General features: G+C 36.3%; 1 protein-coding gene across 2 annotated transcripts in view; it reads left to right on the forward strand.

Annotated features, from left to right (window-relative positions):
* Positions 1–723: 723 nt before the first annotated feature.
* The window catches only part of bend4 (BEN domain containing 4), a 78,442-nt gene continuing 58,620 nt past the window's right edge, over positions 724–20,545 (forward strand). The window contains exon 1 of one of the 2 annotated variants that reach the window (XM_088627733.1): positions 724–1,271. In XM_088627733.1, the coding sequence (XP_088483859.1) occupies positions 842–1,271 (430 nt within the window). In that variant the 5' untranslated portion in view covers positions 724–841. The remainder of the gene's footprint in view (positions 1,272–20,545) is intronic. The other variant, XM_088627742.1, reaches the window with a different exon arrangement.

Below are 20,545 nucleotides of genomic sequence, written 5' to 3' on the forward strand. Positions count from 1 at the left end.
TGACTATTTTTTACAGTATACTGTTTAGCGGCATTCTGCCTCTTTCTCCTTATAAATAAGCAGGCAAATAAGCATTGTATTAATTTCTTTTCACTTAAGCTCACAAGAGTAAAAGGTCAGTGGCTATGGAATAAAAAAAAATAAAGTTTTACTTATCATGAAATGAATGATATTTCACGTCTTCATTGCCAGTGATGCATTAAGCGGGGATGAATATGGGGAAACACCTGTTAAACTTTGTTAACAGGTGGTTTATAAGAAGCAGGTGGGTGAAGATTTTGGTTATTAATAAAAAGAGCCGAGCGCAGGAAAGCAAAGGGAAGGCTGTTCTTTGAAACTATGAAAGTAGAGCGCTTACCTGCTGCAGCGCATTTCTAATCCCAAAATACACTTGACCCCGAAAAGTATGATTTCTAAAGTAATCTGCATGTAGACACAATGTTAGGTATCTCGTGGGGTTTTTCTCCTGTCTTAAGTTTGTTTTATATTAAAATTAAAATGTATATATATATAATTAGATTTTGCTTCTGTTTTTTTCTTTAAACTGTTTCTTTTCATACTGTACATTCATTCTGTAGCGGCGATTTGAAGTGCGAGAGACCCGTGTATGCACGGATCACGTTGGGAGCACAAGGCGCAGGTTCCGCCCGTGCATCTCCCTGTTGGTAGAATTACTCCAAGTGCCTATTAACACGGCTCTCTCGTCTGGGGATTGGCCAGACTGGTTGTCAGTAACGTAGCGCCCCGTTTCGGTCTTTGAGCAAGGTGCCGGTGAGAGCGACACATACAAGGACTAGACCAGACAAGACGAGACAGGAAAAGCAAAGAAACTAGCGAAGCGATGGAGGAGGAGATGCAGCAGGCTGAGGAGGGATCCTGTGTTCCCAAAATCTACAAGCAAAGGAGCCCTTACAGCGCCCTCAAGACTTTCCCCTGCAAGCGGACAACAGGCAAGAGGTATGACAGACCAACCATGGTGGATATCCCGCAGCTGGGAGCCGGAGGAGGTGGGCATCATCATCAAAACCAGCATCAACAACAACACCTTCAGCAGCCCTCCATCATTAGCAGCACAGAACATCAACAGCAGCATTGCACGTACGACAACGGGCCCAGCACTAGAGTGGCAACATCCACATCATCATCAGCAGCAGCAGCAGAGACAGTGAGCAGTCCGCGCAGGGTCGGCGCCCCAGCGGGGCATCTCAGCTCCAGGTACACTGACGCACTTGGACAAGACAATGTGGACTGCACCCAGATCCTCAGCGCAGGTATTTATCGCAGTCAACTATATCTCGTACTTACTGTAACAAGTTTTTTTTCCAAGTTGCTGTTTTTAGGTGCAAGTTATACTAACAACATCTTACAAAACTTAGAAACAGTAACGGATTCAGTAGTGTCTACTGAAACTCGATGTAGAATTTTTAAATGGTGTTAAATATGTGTTGATTTATAACATATATTTGTACACAAGATTAGAACCACCAACATAGTTTCTCCCCAACATACAAACTGTATTTAGAAAACATTTTTTACAATAACATAATGATGCCAATTGGGTCTGTTTACCTTTCAGTAAACTGATTAATGAAAACATAAAACTTAGAGAAAGTGAAATATTTAAACTTTTATTTTTCAGTATATTTACTAATCAAATCGACTTTCAAAGAACAGCTGGTATTAATTACAATACATTCGCTGTATTACAGATTGTATATATATATAACATCATGCATACTGTTTATGTATGGAGATGCTAATATAAACATTGTTTCTTTAATTACTTCACTTAACTACTTCTTTTTTGGATGAATAGGTGTGACTATCACTATCAACTTTATGGCAAGATGTATGTATTACACTGATGTCTGCAGTATGTGGAATATATATGTAAAGTGATTTGTGCTTTTGATTTATAATTAGATTGTTACAATTACAGCAACTACATTGAAATTTAATGTAAGATATAAAGCACTGGGGTATACAAACTGTTGACTGGTATGAAGTCACTTTGAATTATTTTGTATGTGTATTTGGTTTGCCAAGAAAGTGAGACATAAGTAAAAGCTAGCACTTTTACACACAAAAAGCCAAATTTAAATATTGAAAATATTTGTCTTGAGACCACAGTTTAAAACCTTAATTTTCAATAATTGTTGCTATATGTATCATTTAAGGTTACTTTAACATTAAGTGAAAGATGAATTAATATTAATATGGTGAATAATTTTTGAAAGTAATAGAAAGACTTATGATCATGGACAGTGGTAAATGAGGTATAGTAATCATAATAGCAAGATCATTCAAAATAAAGCAGGCTCCATTGCAAAGCACTTATGCCAAAACGTGATATAACTAGTCATGGTCAAGGACAGTGAGTCCTTGAGTTGAGTTGTGTAGTTGGAGGTTTAACATATCCATAAAAAGAAGAATGAGTTTTTCTTGAAGTAACTTTGACCTTGAGAGCATTTGTGCAACATATTTTCAGATACGTAGCATGTCTCTCTTGCATCCCAATGAAGCTCAGAATGCATTATATATAGAAGAAATCAAACTGAGAATATAGTATTCCATCCATCTTTATACCCCATTAATTCATTTTGATTGATGTAGTACTTCATAATTGTATGCAAAAAATACATCCTCTGTGTGCAGCACAGTGGAGCATTTGTGCAGCCTAGTGATGAAAAATTGTAAAGAAACTTAAATGATTGATAGACAACTTATTTTAGGTATTTCACAATGAAAATTAGACTGAACGTGTTTAAAAGCCTTGGTTTAGGACATTTATGTTAGTGAACATCACAAACAGTAAATTTATGTTAGAAGGGAGTTATGTCAGAAAGATAAGCTTCCTTATCTCCGGTTTTGCAGGTGATGCCTGCTTAAATATCTTGATACTCCTGGAGCTCTCCTACAGAGAGTCTACTAACACCTGCAGGTTTTAAGATAACATGTTATCTTGGTTTGGCACTGGGTCCTAGATGTGCATGCTAATATAAAAATGCTCTTCATTCGCTACTGAAAAAGAGATTCCTGCAGTCAAAATGACTTATGTTTATGAAATGCACTTGTCAGTTGTTTCGTGGTTATAACTGCTGGCTATAGCAAATAGCACCTTTTCATGATAGGCACAATGTATTTGCAATATATTTATAGGGTGCTTTTCATGTAGTTTCCTCTGCTATTAATTTTCTGTGTGCATGCATACAAATCAAATAATATTAAAGGTTGGTAAAAGCTGATAAAAGCTTTATTATATTATTATGAATTTTCCATATTTCTAAATAGCATTGCTAACACACCTCTGCCACAGACACATGTCCTTAGCAATTTAAATACTTGAAATCATTTTTTAGACCCCCACAGTTCTCAAAAATGTTATAGAAATCCAAGATGGCATATAATGTATGCACACTACAGGGGCTGAGAGGCACAGTCACAGGTTTTAGGCATTAACCATGAGGAAAGAATGGCAGTCGCAGAGTGTGTAATGGCTGCAGGGAAGATGTTAGGCTGATGTAGGCTGTGTAAGATTACGGTGGAGATGGATATAAGTTGAGCTCAGTTCGGAGACAACAAAGCTTTACTTAAATACTTTAATAGTAAAAAGGTACTGTGGTTCGCAATCAAATCCATCATGCTTTTAGTTTGAAAATGTATTAGCTCAGAATTTCAGAATAGTTTTAGTACTGTGTTAGTTGCAAACACTTTCATATGATTCAGGTGGGTAGCTGCGTCAGCATGCATAGGCTGCAAATTAACAAGTAATAGGTTTATTCCATGCTGAAAGGAGAAGAAAGAAAACACAACGTTTTGGCCATGGAGCCTTCTTCAGGTGTGAGAAAGACAGGCAGTAGGCAAAGGTAATGTAGCATAGGAGAACAACAGCTGGGAGAGAGGAGGAGCAAGAGGTGGGAACAGGGGACAGAAAGAATGGCAAATGAGGAGGTGTGAAGTCAGGATAGGCGAAGAGAGGTATGAAATGAAACCTACAATGAATAGAGAGAATTTAGAAGAAAATGAGTCCGTCCTTGAGAAAAGAGGAAAGGTGTGATCCTAGCTGCAGAATAATTTTGGTTTCTGTAGTCTTATTGATGTGGGAGTTAGGAAAACCATCTTTGAGAACACAGATGGAGAGATTAGTGTGATCATGGCCGTCAGAGGTGAAATCAGAAACAAAAGGCTTGGAGAAATCTTTCATCTTCACAGCCCTAACATGTTCTCTGAGGCAGTCTCCGAGTCTCCTTCCTGTTTTCCCAATGTAGATGGCTGGGCATTGACTGCAAGAGATACAGTAAATAAGGTTGCTGGAGGTACAAGATGCTGAGGGTGGTCGAGGGAGCTGTGAACAAGAAGGTTACTCAGATTAGGTGGTCGGCGATATGAGATGATATTGAATCTAACCTAGCAAATCAGCACAGATGGAGACCTTATGGCGGTGCTTTAGATGAATAGTACAATGCCAAAAAGAAATATTGCATATATGTCTTAAGAGGGACATTATACTGTATGACCAGTTACCCATGGGTGAAAAACTTTGTCATTCAATATGTAAATATAGAAGTAGAAACATACTGTACATAAATGTGAAAAGATGCATGCTCAAGATAAGAAGAGGAGATTGAAAAATAAATGGAAGTAATTAAATATGTAATTTTAATGTGTAAACACATTGCAGGAACAAAACAGCAATGGACAGAAAGAGCTTTTGGAAGATTTTCCTTTGAGCGGGAACCCTTGCAGACCTGAGCAGGAACTCAGGGCTTATGGTGTCCCATTTCCAATTTGTTTTCCACAAGGGTGCTCATGTGCGCCCCCCAGTGCACTCTTTATGCCTCCTTTCTGAAGTCTGCATTATAGCAGACTTCTCTGAGGGGAATCAGCCCCTTCATATTGGTGACGTTTCATGTTCTGACAAAGCGTAGAGAAGTTGCCATGGAGAATAAAATATTAATGTTAGTAATATTTAACTTTTTACAGTGTTAAATCTCATTTACATTTTATGTAAAAACAACATTTCTTTAGCCTGCTTTAGATTCATGTGTATTCTACGTACGAAGTATTAACATAAAGCTATTATTTCATCACCCCATTTCAACTGATGAATATTCGTTAATGTGTTGTGTATTTTGTACACTGAAAGAGAAAGTATTTAAGAGTACAAAGCTTTGAGGTTTTGCCAAGTTTACCTTATTTCGTTTACTTTGTCCACTTTGAAATATTCTTGAATAACATAATTGAACGTGAATGTTCCCCGTACTGTCATTTTTGTAATATGACAGATGAGATGAAATGTATTTAAAGGTACAAAGCTTTGAATATACAGTGGTATTGATGTGTTTTCTTTAGTTAACTTTGCCTGTTTTGAGTCAAGCTTGATCAAATTGAATACAGATGTTATGCCACTACTTTTGTCCAAGGAGAGAAAAGACGACATTCAATTTCATGTCATAATGAAAAATTATTTAGAAGAATTCTGTCACGATTGCTACTCCTCCTCTTAAGGGTGCTCCAGGCCTTCCTCGTTCTACCTCATTCCCCACACCTGTCCCTTATTCCAGCCCCTCTTTACTTCCACCTTAAAAGCCAGGAGTAGACGTCACCCAAGGTTCCTCATTGAATCCCGCTTCGTGAGAACCCGTGGTCCTGCTGCGTCTCGCTCCGTTATGCTTTTAACCTTCGGTTCCTGATTCCCCGCCTCCCCGGTTCTGACCCGGTTCATGGTTTTATTTCCTGGATGGATCCCCTGGCTTTGGACACTACCTTCTGTCTTGGATGACCCATTTGGATTTACTCATGGATAGTTCGCCCCGGATTCACTCTCCTTGGACACGCCCCCTTGTCTCCGTCCCTTCTCCTGCATGATTTTATTCCTACTATGTCTTCACCAACCGGATCGTGTCGTCTGCATAGGGCCTGGAAAGAACTGTTCGTGACAAATTCTCTGCTGCCGTGCACTTAATCACTGAAAAAGAAGCAGCACGAAAGCAGGAACAACAGATGGAATTTTGACTATTCTTTTTATAACATTGCACCCTCGAATGCTCGTGCACTTTTAAATTCACACATGCTACATCACAGAAGTACCGATTTGAAAAAAGGGCTTGGTGTGGCATTTAGGGCACACCCTAAAATTATTAAAACAGGGCGTTACTGTGTTTTATTAATGCCATCGTGACATCTGGTGATTTATATAATTTGTGTAAGTGCAAAGGAACAGTTGTGCATGTATAAAAATAAATTTACAAATGGTGACAGGGCATCTCAAGGTTGAGGAGCAATAAAGAACAATATGAAATGATAAGAACTAAAACAGTATAAAACACATTTGTCTTGAACAGACCCTGAAATGTGATGAAAAAAGAGAAGATTTTTTAGAGTACTTTATACCACCATTGATAAGTACGGCTGAACTGAGGGGGAACAGAAAGTTTGACAAGAATTGGCAAGAACTCGGATTTTGAATTGGATATGTTGACAACAGGGAGCCTTTGGAGGGACTGGAGCAATGGTGTAGCATAAGAAAGTAAAGAAAAGAAAAGACAAGGTAGTCACAAAATCCTAGCTGAATCAGAGTGGGTTGATAGAGAAGGCCACCAAAGGCTACCACTGTGGTAGTGATGCCTAGACAATGTTTCCCAGGCTGCACAATGGTACAACAGAAGTCCCAAAATATTGTATTATACCAAACAGAATCCCAACAACAAAACTGAGCACAAATTTGAATGAGCTTACACGTTATTGTGCTTGGTCTTAATGCATCATGCAGGTGCTTCAGATGATTGAGATCATTGTGATGATTAAAATATTTGGCAAAAACATATACATTAATGGATAAATATAAAGGCCCCTCTTCTGAAAGTGTCTCACTACAATAATGCAATGCATGAGACTGCTTTAGTCTGACAACAGATTTCAACTAGTATTAAGATGAATACTCAGATTAATTTGAAGTATAGATTGTATGTATAGTATTATTATGAATAATAGTATTTAGGATGCTTGTCTGCATCACAAGAATCAACTAAATGTACAGTACTACAATTAATAAATTTTGTCTGAACAAACTGCTTTAGTGATTTTGGGAAAGAAAAGTGAACAAGAAGGTTTAGTGAATTCCAGTATAATATACTGGACACACATCTTTTCAATATTAAGTATGAATTTAGCTTGTTTTCTTCTGCAAATTGTTACACTCTAAAGGACCTATTTGCATATTGTTTAACTGGTAATTGTGTCTGTTAAAGGTCTGATTGATTAGAAATGCATAAATAGAGCAATGATAGAGCATATTTAGCAATACACGAAATATGCAAATAATTAAATGTGTTTTCCCGAACAGCCAATTTTATTAGAGATGAAAAACAAGAGCATGAAAGATAAAAATCAATGGAATCTGATATGATTAGAATTACTTGTGATAATTTGGATGAGGCATAAATGTGTACGCGCCTAAGGTTAGGTGTCTGGAGAAGATCAGAGATACAACCTTGTTGTGACTGACAGCACTGATTGCAGTCTTTTTAATTTAGTTGAATCCTTGCTCAGAAAATATTATGCCATAATTACTCAAATCATTAGTAAATTGCATTTAGATGCCTTTAAATCTAACACCTCCAAAATGTTGTCTTTAAGGAGAGTTTATAAGCCTTGACTAAAGCACCTCAGAGAGAATATTATTAAACATCTCCCTGTATAATAATATACATATTAAAATATCTGCACATCCCTGCCAACCATTAGATATCTGCCCCAATATAAGTAAAAATCTAAATAATAGGAAACTGCTGCTCTGCTATGAAACCTGATAATTGAAAGACTGTCCAGCAAATAAACATTAATCTTTGTTAGCATAAAAAAGCTCAGGTTTAAGTCTGTAGAGTCTAGAAATTAGTCAGCAATAAAAAGAGAAATCATTATTATTTTTTTGTGATATGTAAATAAATGTGGCTCTTTATACGCTTCTCCTTGTATTCAAGCATGTAAGGTGGAGCCCGTGTTTTATAATTCAAAGACAAAAGTAGCACAAAAAGCAATTAAGTCTGAAAAGTGTATATAAATGTGCTGTTTGAGAAGGTTATGTTGGAAAATGTATCAGCTTTGTTCAGCTGAGCTGTCAGCCCAATCTGGCTATAATATCAGATGCACAGAAAGCAAAGTGCAAACTACAGACAGGAAACCAGGGCAGTGGCACTGAGAAACCACAGCAGAACATTTGCTATGACTGTTTTGCTCATGATGACATAACCATTTAGTAACGTATCAACCGCAGTGGAAACTGATTTGCAAGAACAACTGGGCAGTGTTAGGTAAACAGAATTACCGTTGCTGTTTTCATGTTGTTTATAATAAATTAAGCATAAACATGTGGTTTATGTTCCATTAATAAGATTATGTTTACTGAGATATTACTTTAAGTGAATTATTTGATGGCTAAGAATTGTTAAGGCAGATCATTTCTATAATTTCAAATAATGTCCTCAAAAATGGCCTCATCTTCATCTCAGGTCCCAGTTTCAAATTCTGTCTACAGCTGGGGGTATATATGATGCCAGTTATAGAAAGACCTGAATCCAAGAACCCATTCCCTTTGTTGTTCCTCTGATATGCATTGGGTATACAAACAACCGCACCCCTAAAGAAATTCCAATGACATGCATTGCTGAACAGAGAAACAAGTAAATAAAATGTATTTATAAATGCAGTAGCTTACACTAATCAGAGTAGGTCATCCTTAATAAGAAATATCTGTTAGAGTGTAAATTACTCCGTCCCCCAAATGTGAAAAAGAGAAAAGAGTGTTCCCCATAAAGTGTTTACAATTTTAAAATTGGGAAAGGTACATGTTATGTTTTCTGAGGTTTTGTGAGTCTTAATCAATTTTGCAATTGTGGAGTCAAAATGCAGTCAACAATATGTAAGAGATACTCATTTTTAAGTTATATTTTGAATTAAAGTGTGATAAAGCCATACCTTCTGAAGACCATTGACACTTAAAGTGATGTGATTTAATTTACTGTAACAAATACATTTAAATGTAGAGTATGATCTCTATTGGATAGATACAAATGTACATGTACTTTAATACTTTCTTTTTGCACAACAGTACAGTTAAAGGAGAGAAAGAGAGCTTTGCCTAGCGTTTCTGAGGACAGCTTTCCAAGGAAATTCATCATACTGAACTTTAAACAGTTTTTGCATTGTCATCTGCTTGGGTCCATCTACAAGTGAGACAGTGGAAGAAACTTTGTTCGTCTTGGCTATAGCTTTTTACTGAATATATTGGATGTGAATGTTGACAAAAACTATTCTAAATCAATTCTTAATTTTATTTATCAGGTGAAAAGAACAATAAGTTTCTGTTGCAGAAAGAATATTGTGGGCTGAATTCTACTGTTCTTTACTCCTGTTTTTTACTTGGTCTGGCACTTGGAAAAACTTAAGTCCTGATTCTGATTCACGTGGTTGGTAAAGTCAGAGTGCCAGAGTAGATGGAGAGAGAAGAGGAGCTAGTGAGTTAACCAACGAAAATTGGGTTGGGTAGATTTTAAGTTACAACATCAGAGTTGATGATTGGTTAGGATGTTATCAGGTATAGTCCTGGTATCCAATCAGCAGGACCCTCATTGACAGATTGTGATTTATGTGGTGGACAGTGGCTTAGGCAAAAGAGGCAATTTTTTGCCTTAAAATTGGGGCGGTGCTGTGGCTCTATGGCTCTGTTGATGTAAGGGTGTCAGTCCGTATCCCGTGGCCGGCAGAGGAATCCTTCTCCATTGATCCCCTTAACCCCACCTGCTCCAGGGCGCCGTATAAATGGCTGACCCTGTGCTCGGACTCCAAGCTGCTTTCCCTGTTTGTGTGTCTCATGGAGAGCAAGGTGGGGTATACAAAAATACAAATTCCTAATACAAGAAATTGTATATGGCCAATAAAGTGATCTTAAAAACAATTTGGGCTAGAGCGGTGGCACTGTGGCTTAGGATCTGTGGCTGGAAGGTTGTTGGTTCAAATCCTGCAGCTAGAAGAGGAATCCTACTCTGTTGGGCCTCTGAGCAAGGCCCTTAACCCCAGCTGCTCCAGGGGAACTATATAAATGGCTGACCCTGTGCTCTGACCCAAAGCTTCTCTCTGCCCATCTCTGTGCCTGTGTGTCTCATGGAGAGCAAGCTGGGGTATGCAAAAAGTTGTATATGGCTTATAAAGTTATCTTATTTTATCTCTTAATTTGCACCATACTGTACATTAATAGAGCTGTACACTTTACAATGTTCTGGTCTGTGTTTCTTATCAGATGTGCCTCTTTTAACTGGTTTTCCCTGCCTTTTGCATACAGGCCCAAGCTGCTTTGTTGAGGCAACAGAAGGATTATTAGAAATCTTTAATAACACTTAATCCTAAGTGTAATAATGTGCCTTGCTGCTATACACTTTCGAGTGGAAATTTAACCAAGTGTAGGCATCCTCTCATGAGGCACCAATAAATGTAGGGGTTTTGTGCATTTACTGGGACAATTATTAATTGTAGCAGTAACTCACAAAATAATTTTTTGATGGCTATTAGAAAACTGACCTTGCGGGATAACAGCAATCCACACACACGGATACTAATACATGACAATACATTTATTAATACATAAAATGTGAATAAACATAACAGATCTTATCAGTGAGGGTTAGCAGAATACAAAAGGTATATATTCAATCACGAAGAGTTACAAACCAAGAGGGACATACATTCAGTATACCATTCATTTAGACCATTTCGTAAATGAGCTTGGATGACAACTTCTACACTAGATACTCAAAAGCAAGTACATCACTCATAGGAATTAAGTTGATATCAACTGGCGTTGAGGTAACAATTGAATTCTCGAGCTGTAATGCAGAAGGTTGAATACTCATCCAATCTGTGGGGATTCAGATCTCCAGCGGACACAAAGGAACAGTGGCAGGCTGTTGCCGTGTCCAATCGGCGTTCTCTGGCACGGTGCCAGGCAGTGCTGGTTCGGCATGAGAGAAGTGGGAGAGATTCCTGCTGCAATGCTCTGGTAGTAGGCTCTCTGAATAATAATAATAATAATAATAATAATAAATAATGTTGCTTTATTAGCCCTATACAATTTCTTGCATTAGGAATTCATCTTCTCACATACCCCAGCTTGCTCTCCATGAGACACAGACAGGGAGAGAAGCTTGGGGTCAGAGTGCAGGTCAGCCATTGGACAGCATCCCTGGAGCAGTTGGGGTTAAGGGCCTTGCTTAGGGGCCCAACAGAGTAGGATTCCTCTGCCAGCTGCAGGATTTGAACCAGCAACCTTCCAGTCACAGGCACACATCCTAAGCCACAGAGCCACTGCTCCGCCCTTCAGCCTACCGAAGACTGGCTAGTTAGTGTTGGTTGAACTTGGGAGAGTTTGTGCACATGGAAAGTGTCTGTGGGTCCAAGCAGGTCACACTCTTTAGATGGGAAGAAGACCGGTTCGTTCCTGATGTAGCGCTAGTCCTGAATCCTGAGATTCAGCTGTCCACAGTTCCAACCATAGTTTACTTGTTGATCAGGTGAGCGTTCGCGGTGGGTTCACGAGGCTTGCTGCTGGGCTAACCTCGGGTGGACCCTTTGGTTACGCGCTGGCGACCTCCGTTCTCAACTCTTAGAACAAAGTAAAGTCCTGGCACTCGGACACACTGGCCATTACGTGATTGTCCGAGCTGAGTCTGAGAATGTCCAGGAGGCGCCCTGAGAAGCCCTGTGCTGCCTGTTTTACCTGGAGGAACTACGGTCATTCATTGGTTGAAAGTTCCATGGGCATTTGAGACCCATGTGGGGTTACCCTGCCCTACCAGTTCCTGATTGGCTGATGATGAGTAACAATGCACTCTGACCGTAGAGTTGTAAACAATCTCCCAGACAGTAAGGCACCAGAGATGACCATTTATTAGGGTTGCTGGAGAATATCAGCATTGGGAGTTGTTCCTTATCAGGACACTATCAGCTAGAAAAACACCTTAAATGTGAACCAAATGGAATGGCCTCTCTGTATAAAGCACCACTGAGATGACAGACAGAGTGACTGGCAAGGGAGCAGCAAACTTAATTCCTGTATTTTTAATAATCCTTGCAGCTACACAAAGAAGCACATACATTTTTATTACAGAGACATGAGCCTGAAGATAATTAGGGAAATAAGTTCATATGTTTATGTTATCATCTATCTGTTTAGAAGTGTTATTAAAATTGTTTACTACAGTCAAATGTAAAGAAGACCAACACCAAATCAATGAGCTTGATCAGTGGTACAAGTGGAGGTAGGCCAGCTTTCATCCCTGCAAAATTTAATACAGTAATACAGACGTGCACCACTTAGTTTTATACACTGACAGAGCATAACTAAACTCATTGAACATAGCAACATACAATATTGTGTATTGGTAAGAATAAAAATTGAAATGATTGATGAACAGCTTAAGATAGAGGTTCCAAAGACAAGACAAATGATAAAGGTGAAAGTGGGAATCCCTGATGACATTTCAAGAATATTTCTGGGCTGTTAACATCATTGCCAAATGGTTTGCATAGATTTTCATCATGTGGGTATCAGACGTATTTACCCACCTTTTGAGCTTCTTCACATGTAGGAGGAACTGTAGAATTTTATTTTCACTTTGAATTGATAGAGTGTTTCGTTTCGATCATTGATAAAAAATCCCAATTAAATACATTGTCATTCCATATTGTAACATAATACTTTTGATAGCCACCGTATATTGATTAACCATGATCCCAAGTCCATAGATTTCAAAACCATCTGTATATGGTTCTTCATTCCAGTTCATATTTTTTCCAGTTATTATTTTTTGTAGTAGGTTCTGCATAATGCCTTCTCTCCTGTAATGAATTCGGCATAGAATGACACCATATATATAGTTTTGTGCAAAATCAGTTGCTAATTTGGAGTGTATAGTATAATCATTACATTTTAAATATTGACCAGATTTTTTTTATTTTGGGGGGTAATAATGTTCTAAATAGTAAAAAAAAAGTAAAAAAACAAAACAATATTTCAGCTGTGGGGCCTTTTTTAATATTTTTTTTGGAGTGTGTAATTAACTTCTGCTAATTGCATACTGTATTACAAAAACAAGTTGATTAAGATTCAGAATAAGTAATGATTTAAAATAAATAAGTCACCACACCAGCACAACTCTGTCACGTCCATCTGATCCATCTTCATGAACATGTTCAGGCTGCTGTGACCACATTATGTGAAGTTCAATGAAGAAATAATCCTGTGCTTCATAAAAATTACCACATTTGTTATCTTCTTTGGGAAAGGAAGCAGTAGAGATGGTGGCACATTTTTGCTGTTGACAGACCAGAAAGAAATCTAAAGCAGAGGAGACATCATGGTGGTCATTGTGCAGACTGTTGTCAACTGCTGGGCTGAAAGTGTGGATAGCAGTCTTTTTAAAACAAGATTGAATTTTGTGAAAGTTAAAAGAAACTTTTATGTTCAGCAATACATTGACAAAGTCATTGAGCCAAGTTTTTGAACCTCTTTGAATGGAGGTTTTCAGTTAGCAGCAAAAGTGTCAGTTTTCCAGCATTTGCAATACAAGACCACACGGTGTGAAGTAACTTTTTAGATTAAATTAAACTAAATTAAATTTTTAGATTAAATTTTATATATCAAGACTGAGTAAAATATTATATTAATAGCCAGTTTACTGCAGGTTGTGGTTAAGAAAGCATCAATAGATACACATCAGTTTCAATTGTGTACTAACCCTAGCTCTAAAACTCATTTTAACATAAACTCATTAGTAGTGAACGAATATGGGTATTTTTATTTATTAATTTTAATATTATGTATTTATGTTTTTTAGAATGTTCATTTTTAGTGAAATAGTCATTTATACTATTATATTTTCATTATATAAAACTTAAATTTAAAATGTGACCAGGTAGCAGTTTATTCAGTTTGATCAGGTCTAAATGTCCACGATGTCAGAACTATGTTAATACTCAAGAATGTCATGTCTGATACTAAATTCGTAGCAGTATTTTCATTCTGACAATGTTGCATATCATTTAAAAAAAATGATCAGATATCTATGTCTAAAATACTTGATTAAATCCATTAGACCTGGGTGTTGTTTCTAGCACATCTGTATATTTTTTCAATTTCTGCTTTCTTATTTTGAATACATTGTTGAACATTAGATGAAGTTTAATGTGCACCAATGACACTCAACTAATTTGATTAATCTACTATAAATTTTCGGTTACATTTTGCATTTCCATTTCCTCTGATATCATGCAGCTCTTGTTTTGATATTTCTGTTGAATATGCACATTTTACTTCTGTCTGTTTCTGGAATTTGCAACTAAATTTAAAATTCAATCACTGTAATTATGAAGGGAGGTTTCCAAGCTAAATGTTTAATAGCATTAAAAACACTCTTGAAATTAGAGTATATCCATATCTTTTTGATCCATGAATTAAAATATATATTCATTTTGTCCAAATTAATTAGGCCAATTAAAGAGACTAGAGCTTCATCAGAATGAAAGCACCAAGGTACAGTATGACATTCTTCCATGAATTCCATGAGTTTGACAGTCTTCCATGTGTTTGATGCCCCTACTATAAACTGCATAGGTTTCTACACATATAATATAGGCTAAGAACAAAAAATGCACCTTGATTCTTCTTGTCACAGATGAGAAAGAGATAAAAAATATGATTTAATAAAATAACAGAAAGGGTCAATTTTCATTGTCCTTTAGAAGAGTTTAAGAAGAAATTAGATGGGGGTAATTCATCAACGACTGGAATTCTTAAAGATGTGTAGAAGTATGACTGTTAAATTATCAGCCCAGACTTACAAAAACAAAATGAGTGTGTTGTTCCATTTCATTTCCTGAGAGGCAGATTGAATTATAAAATGAAATAGTCACACTGTCACTTTTTGTAAAGGCACAGATGTGAATTTGATGTGACTTTTCTACTTCTAAGAGCATGAAATCAGGAAAAACATCAAGCACTAAATTAATATACAGTATTAATTATATAATCTTTTTTTTAATTATGGACCCTATTTAATGATAACATAAATGCAAATGTCTTGGTGCAGACTTACATTAACATGTGAACATGTTGTAAAACCCTCTATTGCAGCGGTTCTCAAACTGTGGTACACGTACTTCCAGGCCATATGACCCCGGAACTTGTGTGCACTGAAAAATTGGGACAGGTTTTCATATTTTCTATTTTAATCAAATTAGTTTGTGTCGAATACGCAGCCTACGTACTAAGATACACTGCGCGCTAATACTTGAGTGGACACAAGAGCTACACTTTAATTCTATACCATTCTATAGGAATGTGTGCTATGAACGCAAGTGACCAATTGTATTTAAAAATGTTATCTCCAGCAAATAGGGAGGTAGGAGAATGTGCATGATTTTGGAAGAATGACAATGTTGTAAGCACAGGAAAGCATAGAAATGCATACTACAAATGCTGGCAATCTTGTGAACTGCAGCATCCACCGCAAGGCCTTGGTTGTCAAGAAAATGCCTGAAAATCTGTTAGACTCTGTCGTGAATTGTATCAAGGCTAGACCAATGAATTCACATCTGCTTTGCTCGACTAAACATGACTAAACCCCTCTCACTGAAATGGTGCTTTTTATTATTTTTAATTGTTGTTGTTATTCCTTTTGTCATTCTGATAAGTGCTTTGAGAAGCCACCTTTAAAGGCGCTACATCAAATAAAGTTTATTATTATAATATTTATTGTATGTGTATGTGAGTGTGTGCACGCACGTGCACTCATGTTGGTCATTTAGATTTTGGATGCTTTGGTTTGATCAGGGGTGATACTTGGTACAAAAAGTTTGAAAACTACTGCTCTATTGTAATTTGATTTGGTAGATGTCTTCTCCTGCAGGGAATGTGACAAGGTGATCATGTACTGTAGTCTTATTAACATTCACTTAGATTTATCAGTAGTTTTTGTAACATACTAGAGTTTTTGTACTCATGCTAATAAATATTGTTTTGTATATGTCTTTTACAGTTTTATTAGCTACGAATTGTTTTTTTTAAGTTTACTGAAAAATGGTTCAAACAGAAGTTTGGAAAGAGGTAGTGGTCATAATGAGGGAGTTGTGTAGTAAAACATAAAACAGTGTTGCAAATACAATTTCAGTTAATATTTTTCGTAGTAGTAATAGCCTACTTATATATAAGAAATACAATAAACTAAATTTACCAATTCAATTATGTATTAGCACTAAAAAGTCAGTTGTTAAAATAAAACAGAGCAGTTTTTCTCCAGATGTTGCAATGGCCCTTATTTCAAGGTCTTCAAACTTTTTAACAATTTTAAAAAGATTATATCCTAATTAGTCGTTTACCTTCTAACTTCCCTGTGTTCCACAAAGCTGTGAACTTCAAGGATGGTTTCAATTTTTCTATTTATTTTGAATCATTACAAGGTTAATGGAATCATATTCTAATTGAATAAAAACAGATTTTTTATAATTAGAATAACAATGTATTAGATAACGTGCATAAAATGAACAAAATACTTTCAGATGATTACAAACATATTTGGGTAATAAACACATTATGTATATTAAAATGATTTTTTGTCAATTATCAAGACTGAAAACTGTCATTTAATGGTTATTCTAGAATAAGCATATAACTGAGCATTGAAAAAAGAATTGTAAAATCCATCCATCAGCAACTAGCAACAACCCACACAAACACAGAGAAAGCATGCACACTCCACACAGATAGCACCCCAGGAATTAAACCTAATGTCCTAGTGCTGCAAGGTTGCAATGCTAAAAACTGTGCCACAATTATAAAATTGTGATTAAAAAAACAACACAAGTTCTCAAAGCTAGCTCTTTCAGCCTCACAATGTACTCATCATTTACAATCAATCCATTTTTTCTATTATCATTTTGGTTTCCTGCTTTAGGAAATGCATCTGAAATGCTTACGAAAATACTCTTTGACAATTTAGATACCAGGGTGCAGTTTCTGACTCAGTTTGGTACAAATGGAAGTAGAATTAAATCCTTTCTTAGGTGAGAAAGGATTGAATATTTGGGCAGCTTTTTAAATTGGTTTATACTGGAGGTCTTTGTGGATGTTACAAAGAATTTTTACTCTTACAAAGAAAATAGGTGATAAAAAGATACCGTAGAACGGGTCAGCAATTTTAAGAAAATATAATTAATTAACATGACTAAATCATAAATAAATGACCCTAGTAGGATTGTTTACTGGAGATGGTAGATAAGGGAATTAGTTTGAACAGTTAAGTAAACTGGAAAGCATGCTTCGTATTAAAGTTGACAAAACCAGAGTAATGGCTACTTGTGATAGTAATACTGTATGTTACATTTTCAGCCTCTTTCCCTTATTAATCAGCCCTTGGAGGTTGTACAGTAGTTCACATTATTAGGAATAGCAATAGATGAACTTTTAAACTGAGAAGACCAATTGCATTTTTATGAAGTCTAGTCTGCATATTTTTTTATCAGGAAGCTGAAAGGGTTTAGGTGATTCAAAACATTTTAGAGAGGGTTTATACAATGGTAATATAAAGCATTCTTACTTTTGGTATCATGGTGTTGTATGGTAGCCTGAGTATTAAAAGTAAGGGGACATTGTCAGAATTGTTAATACTGCTAGTGAAATAATTGGTAAACTACAGAAACTGCAAGAAACTTGAAAAGTTGCATTAGATTGAAGTTCAAAGGAAAGGTCAGCTCATCATTGATGACACCTCCCACCTTCTTCATTCCCATTTTCAACTGTATTGTCATATCTTAGAATGTCTGTGGCCAAGAAAAATCTTTTGTTTTTATTGTGCAATCTTTTGGTCACTGTGCGATATTAAATGTAGCTAAGTGTTTCCTTTATGAAGCTATTGGATTAACGTTATAGTGTAATATTCTTAGAACATGTATATGTGTTTTTTGCATGGCTAGGACTATTGTTTGTTTTTACCATGTATTTATTTTGAGATAAGTGTTTTTTGTAGTTATTTATGCTGATGCCAAAGACAAATTTCCATCCAATTGGCTGAACAGTAAAGTTACATACAGTATACAATATATATATATCAGGGACAGAAATGACAGGGCATGAAATACAGATAAAGAACAAAATAGCATAAATTATTTACCCAAATAAAAATATATTAACAATTGTTTTATTGTTTTATAATTGTTTTATTAACACTTTAAGTAAATACAGGACTAGTCTAGCAGCCACATTACACCTTTTCTGAATGTTTTGATGAAGTATCAAATAGAGATCAAGCTTCAAGCTGTTAGGAATCCAGGGTAACATCTGGACATGAATTAAGATGCTGTATTGATAAGGGGATTTACCCTAGCCTGGATGGTATCCTGCGGATCAGTTTAAGGACTTCCTTTTCTTAGTTTTCAAGATGCAGTTTATGGAGTTGCAAACAGTGTAACAGCAATATAAGGGAACTGAGACTAAATTCAGGACACTGGACAAATTAATGTGATGGGGATAAGTAAGAGGTATTATGCGCAGGAAGCAAAAAATATGCATTTCAAATATCAAATGGGTGAAATTAAACTATGTGAGAAAGAGCTTGGATTTTATGCTAACCCATTCCTTTAAATCAGTGTGGGGAAGCATTACAGACAGATTAAATGCTGAAATATCTTGTTTAATATAGAATATAATCAAAGTAAATCATGTTAAAATGGCACAATGGTTTATTAAGACCTCATCTGGAATATTGCATTCAGTTTCTGGCACCACACTACTGGAAAGATACTGCTGCTTTCAGTGAAGTACAAAAGAGATCAACGACTAATTCCTAGGTGAATTAATTAACGTAAATACTATTTCACTTTCTCACTAAAACTAATAGTATATAATCTTTTTAGCCATGTTAAAAAAATTTCATCTCTCCATCCATATTCCAATTGCTTCATCCAATTCAGGGTCACAGGGAAGCTGGAACCTATCCCAGCAGGCAACAGGCACAAGGCAGGATACAGTCTGGACAGGACACCAGTCCACTGTAGCGCTCACACAGGCACAGACAAACATACACTCTCACCAGGGCCTGTTTTCCCAGAAGCCAATTAACCTACAAGTATGTCTTTGGACTGTGGGTGGAACATGTGCAGAACACACAAACTCTACCTAGATAGCACCTCAGGTCCAGAATTGAACCCAGGGCCTCAATGCTGTGAGGCAACAATCTAGTCAATGTAATATACTCAAACTCCAGAAAGGCATAGACAAGATCAGAAACAATATAAGCACTTGGGAACAAAGGTGGAATAGCATTTAGTAGAATTCAAGAAAGAAAACAGGAGAAATAATGACGTAAAGCTGCCTCTGTGGGATCATATAAGAATCATAGAAGGAAACTGTACAGTAGGTCACTACTCTAGCCATAAAATAAAATAAGCAATATTTCAGATTTAGCAGTGTATCACTGTATATTTTTGTCTTTTTATTCTAATCATTAGTCATTCTTATTTAGTCAAATTATCTGCTACAGCAAATTTATGGTGACTGCTCTGTATTTTTCACTCTCCCAAAAATAACTTCACATAGAATTTGAATGGATCCAGATCAGTGAAATCTAAAATCTAAATCTAGAAAGTGAAATGTCTCCTGTTCTTTTCGCAATTTAATTTAGTCTGGCTGTTTGATTAATATCATTATCATGTCACCCATAGAATATCTCACTGAGATTATTGTATAATGAGATCATCCTATAGTTAAAATATATGTTTATGACCTGGCATACAATCCCAAATGTTCACCTTTGCATTTTGACTTTCCAATTAAAAAAACGTTGCCATTCCCTTGCTGGCTTTTTTACCAACAATCATTTTCTCCTGAAATAGAAAATTAAAAGTTAAAATATAATGTATAGAGAAACAGCAAAGGGTTTCATATATTTTGGTATATAATTGCAATTTTTAATTTTCTCTTTCCTTCCTTTTTGACACTGACTTTCTCTCTCTTTGATTAAATCCTTTCAGGATTATACAAAGATGGCAAAGCAGACAAATTAGTTAAAGGTTTACAGTCCTCTACAAGTTTAAACTGTTTTCAGCCTTACTGCAGGTCAAAGGAAGTGGTTTGTGTGGTAACTAAGAAAACATTCTGAAGGTGTTATTCATCAGAACAAAACATAAACTCACAAGCATGACAATAGTAGAGGAAGGTTTGTATTTCACTGTGCTTGGATGAGAAGTTAACTATTGTTTTCAAATGTGTGGTTGGTTAAAAAAGGTTTTGACCTATTTAACTTATACATGTAAATGACATGTTAATGCATTGCAAAAGCTTTAGCAGTGTTGCTAGTCAGTTAATACAGGGACTCACAGGCCCACAGTAATTAAAAGTGTAGGTGGGCAGCAATGAACAAATAATAAGAACAAAAAAACATTTGCAAATGAAAGGAGGCCCTTTTGTCCATTTAGTCTGTTTAGTAAGTAGGTAGTTTAG

This window comes from Lepisosteus platostomus, chromosome 1, assembly GCF_059453375.1.
Source record: "Lepisosteus platostomus isolate fLepPlt1 chromosome 1, fLepPlt1.hap1, whole genome shotgun sequence".
NCBI classification, from domain to species: domain Eukaryota; kingdom Metazoa; phylum Chordata; class Actinopteri; order Semionotiformes; family Lepisosteidae; genus Lepisosteus; species Lepisosteus platostomus.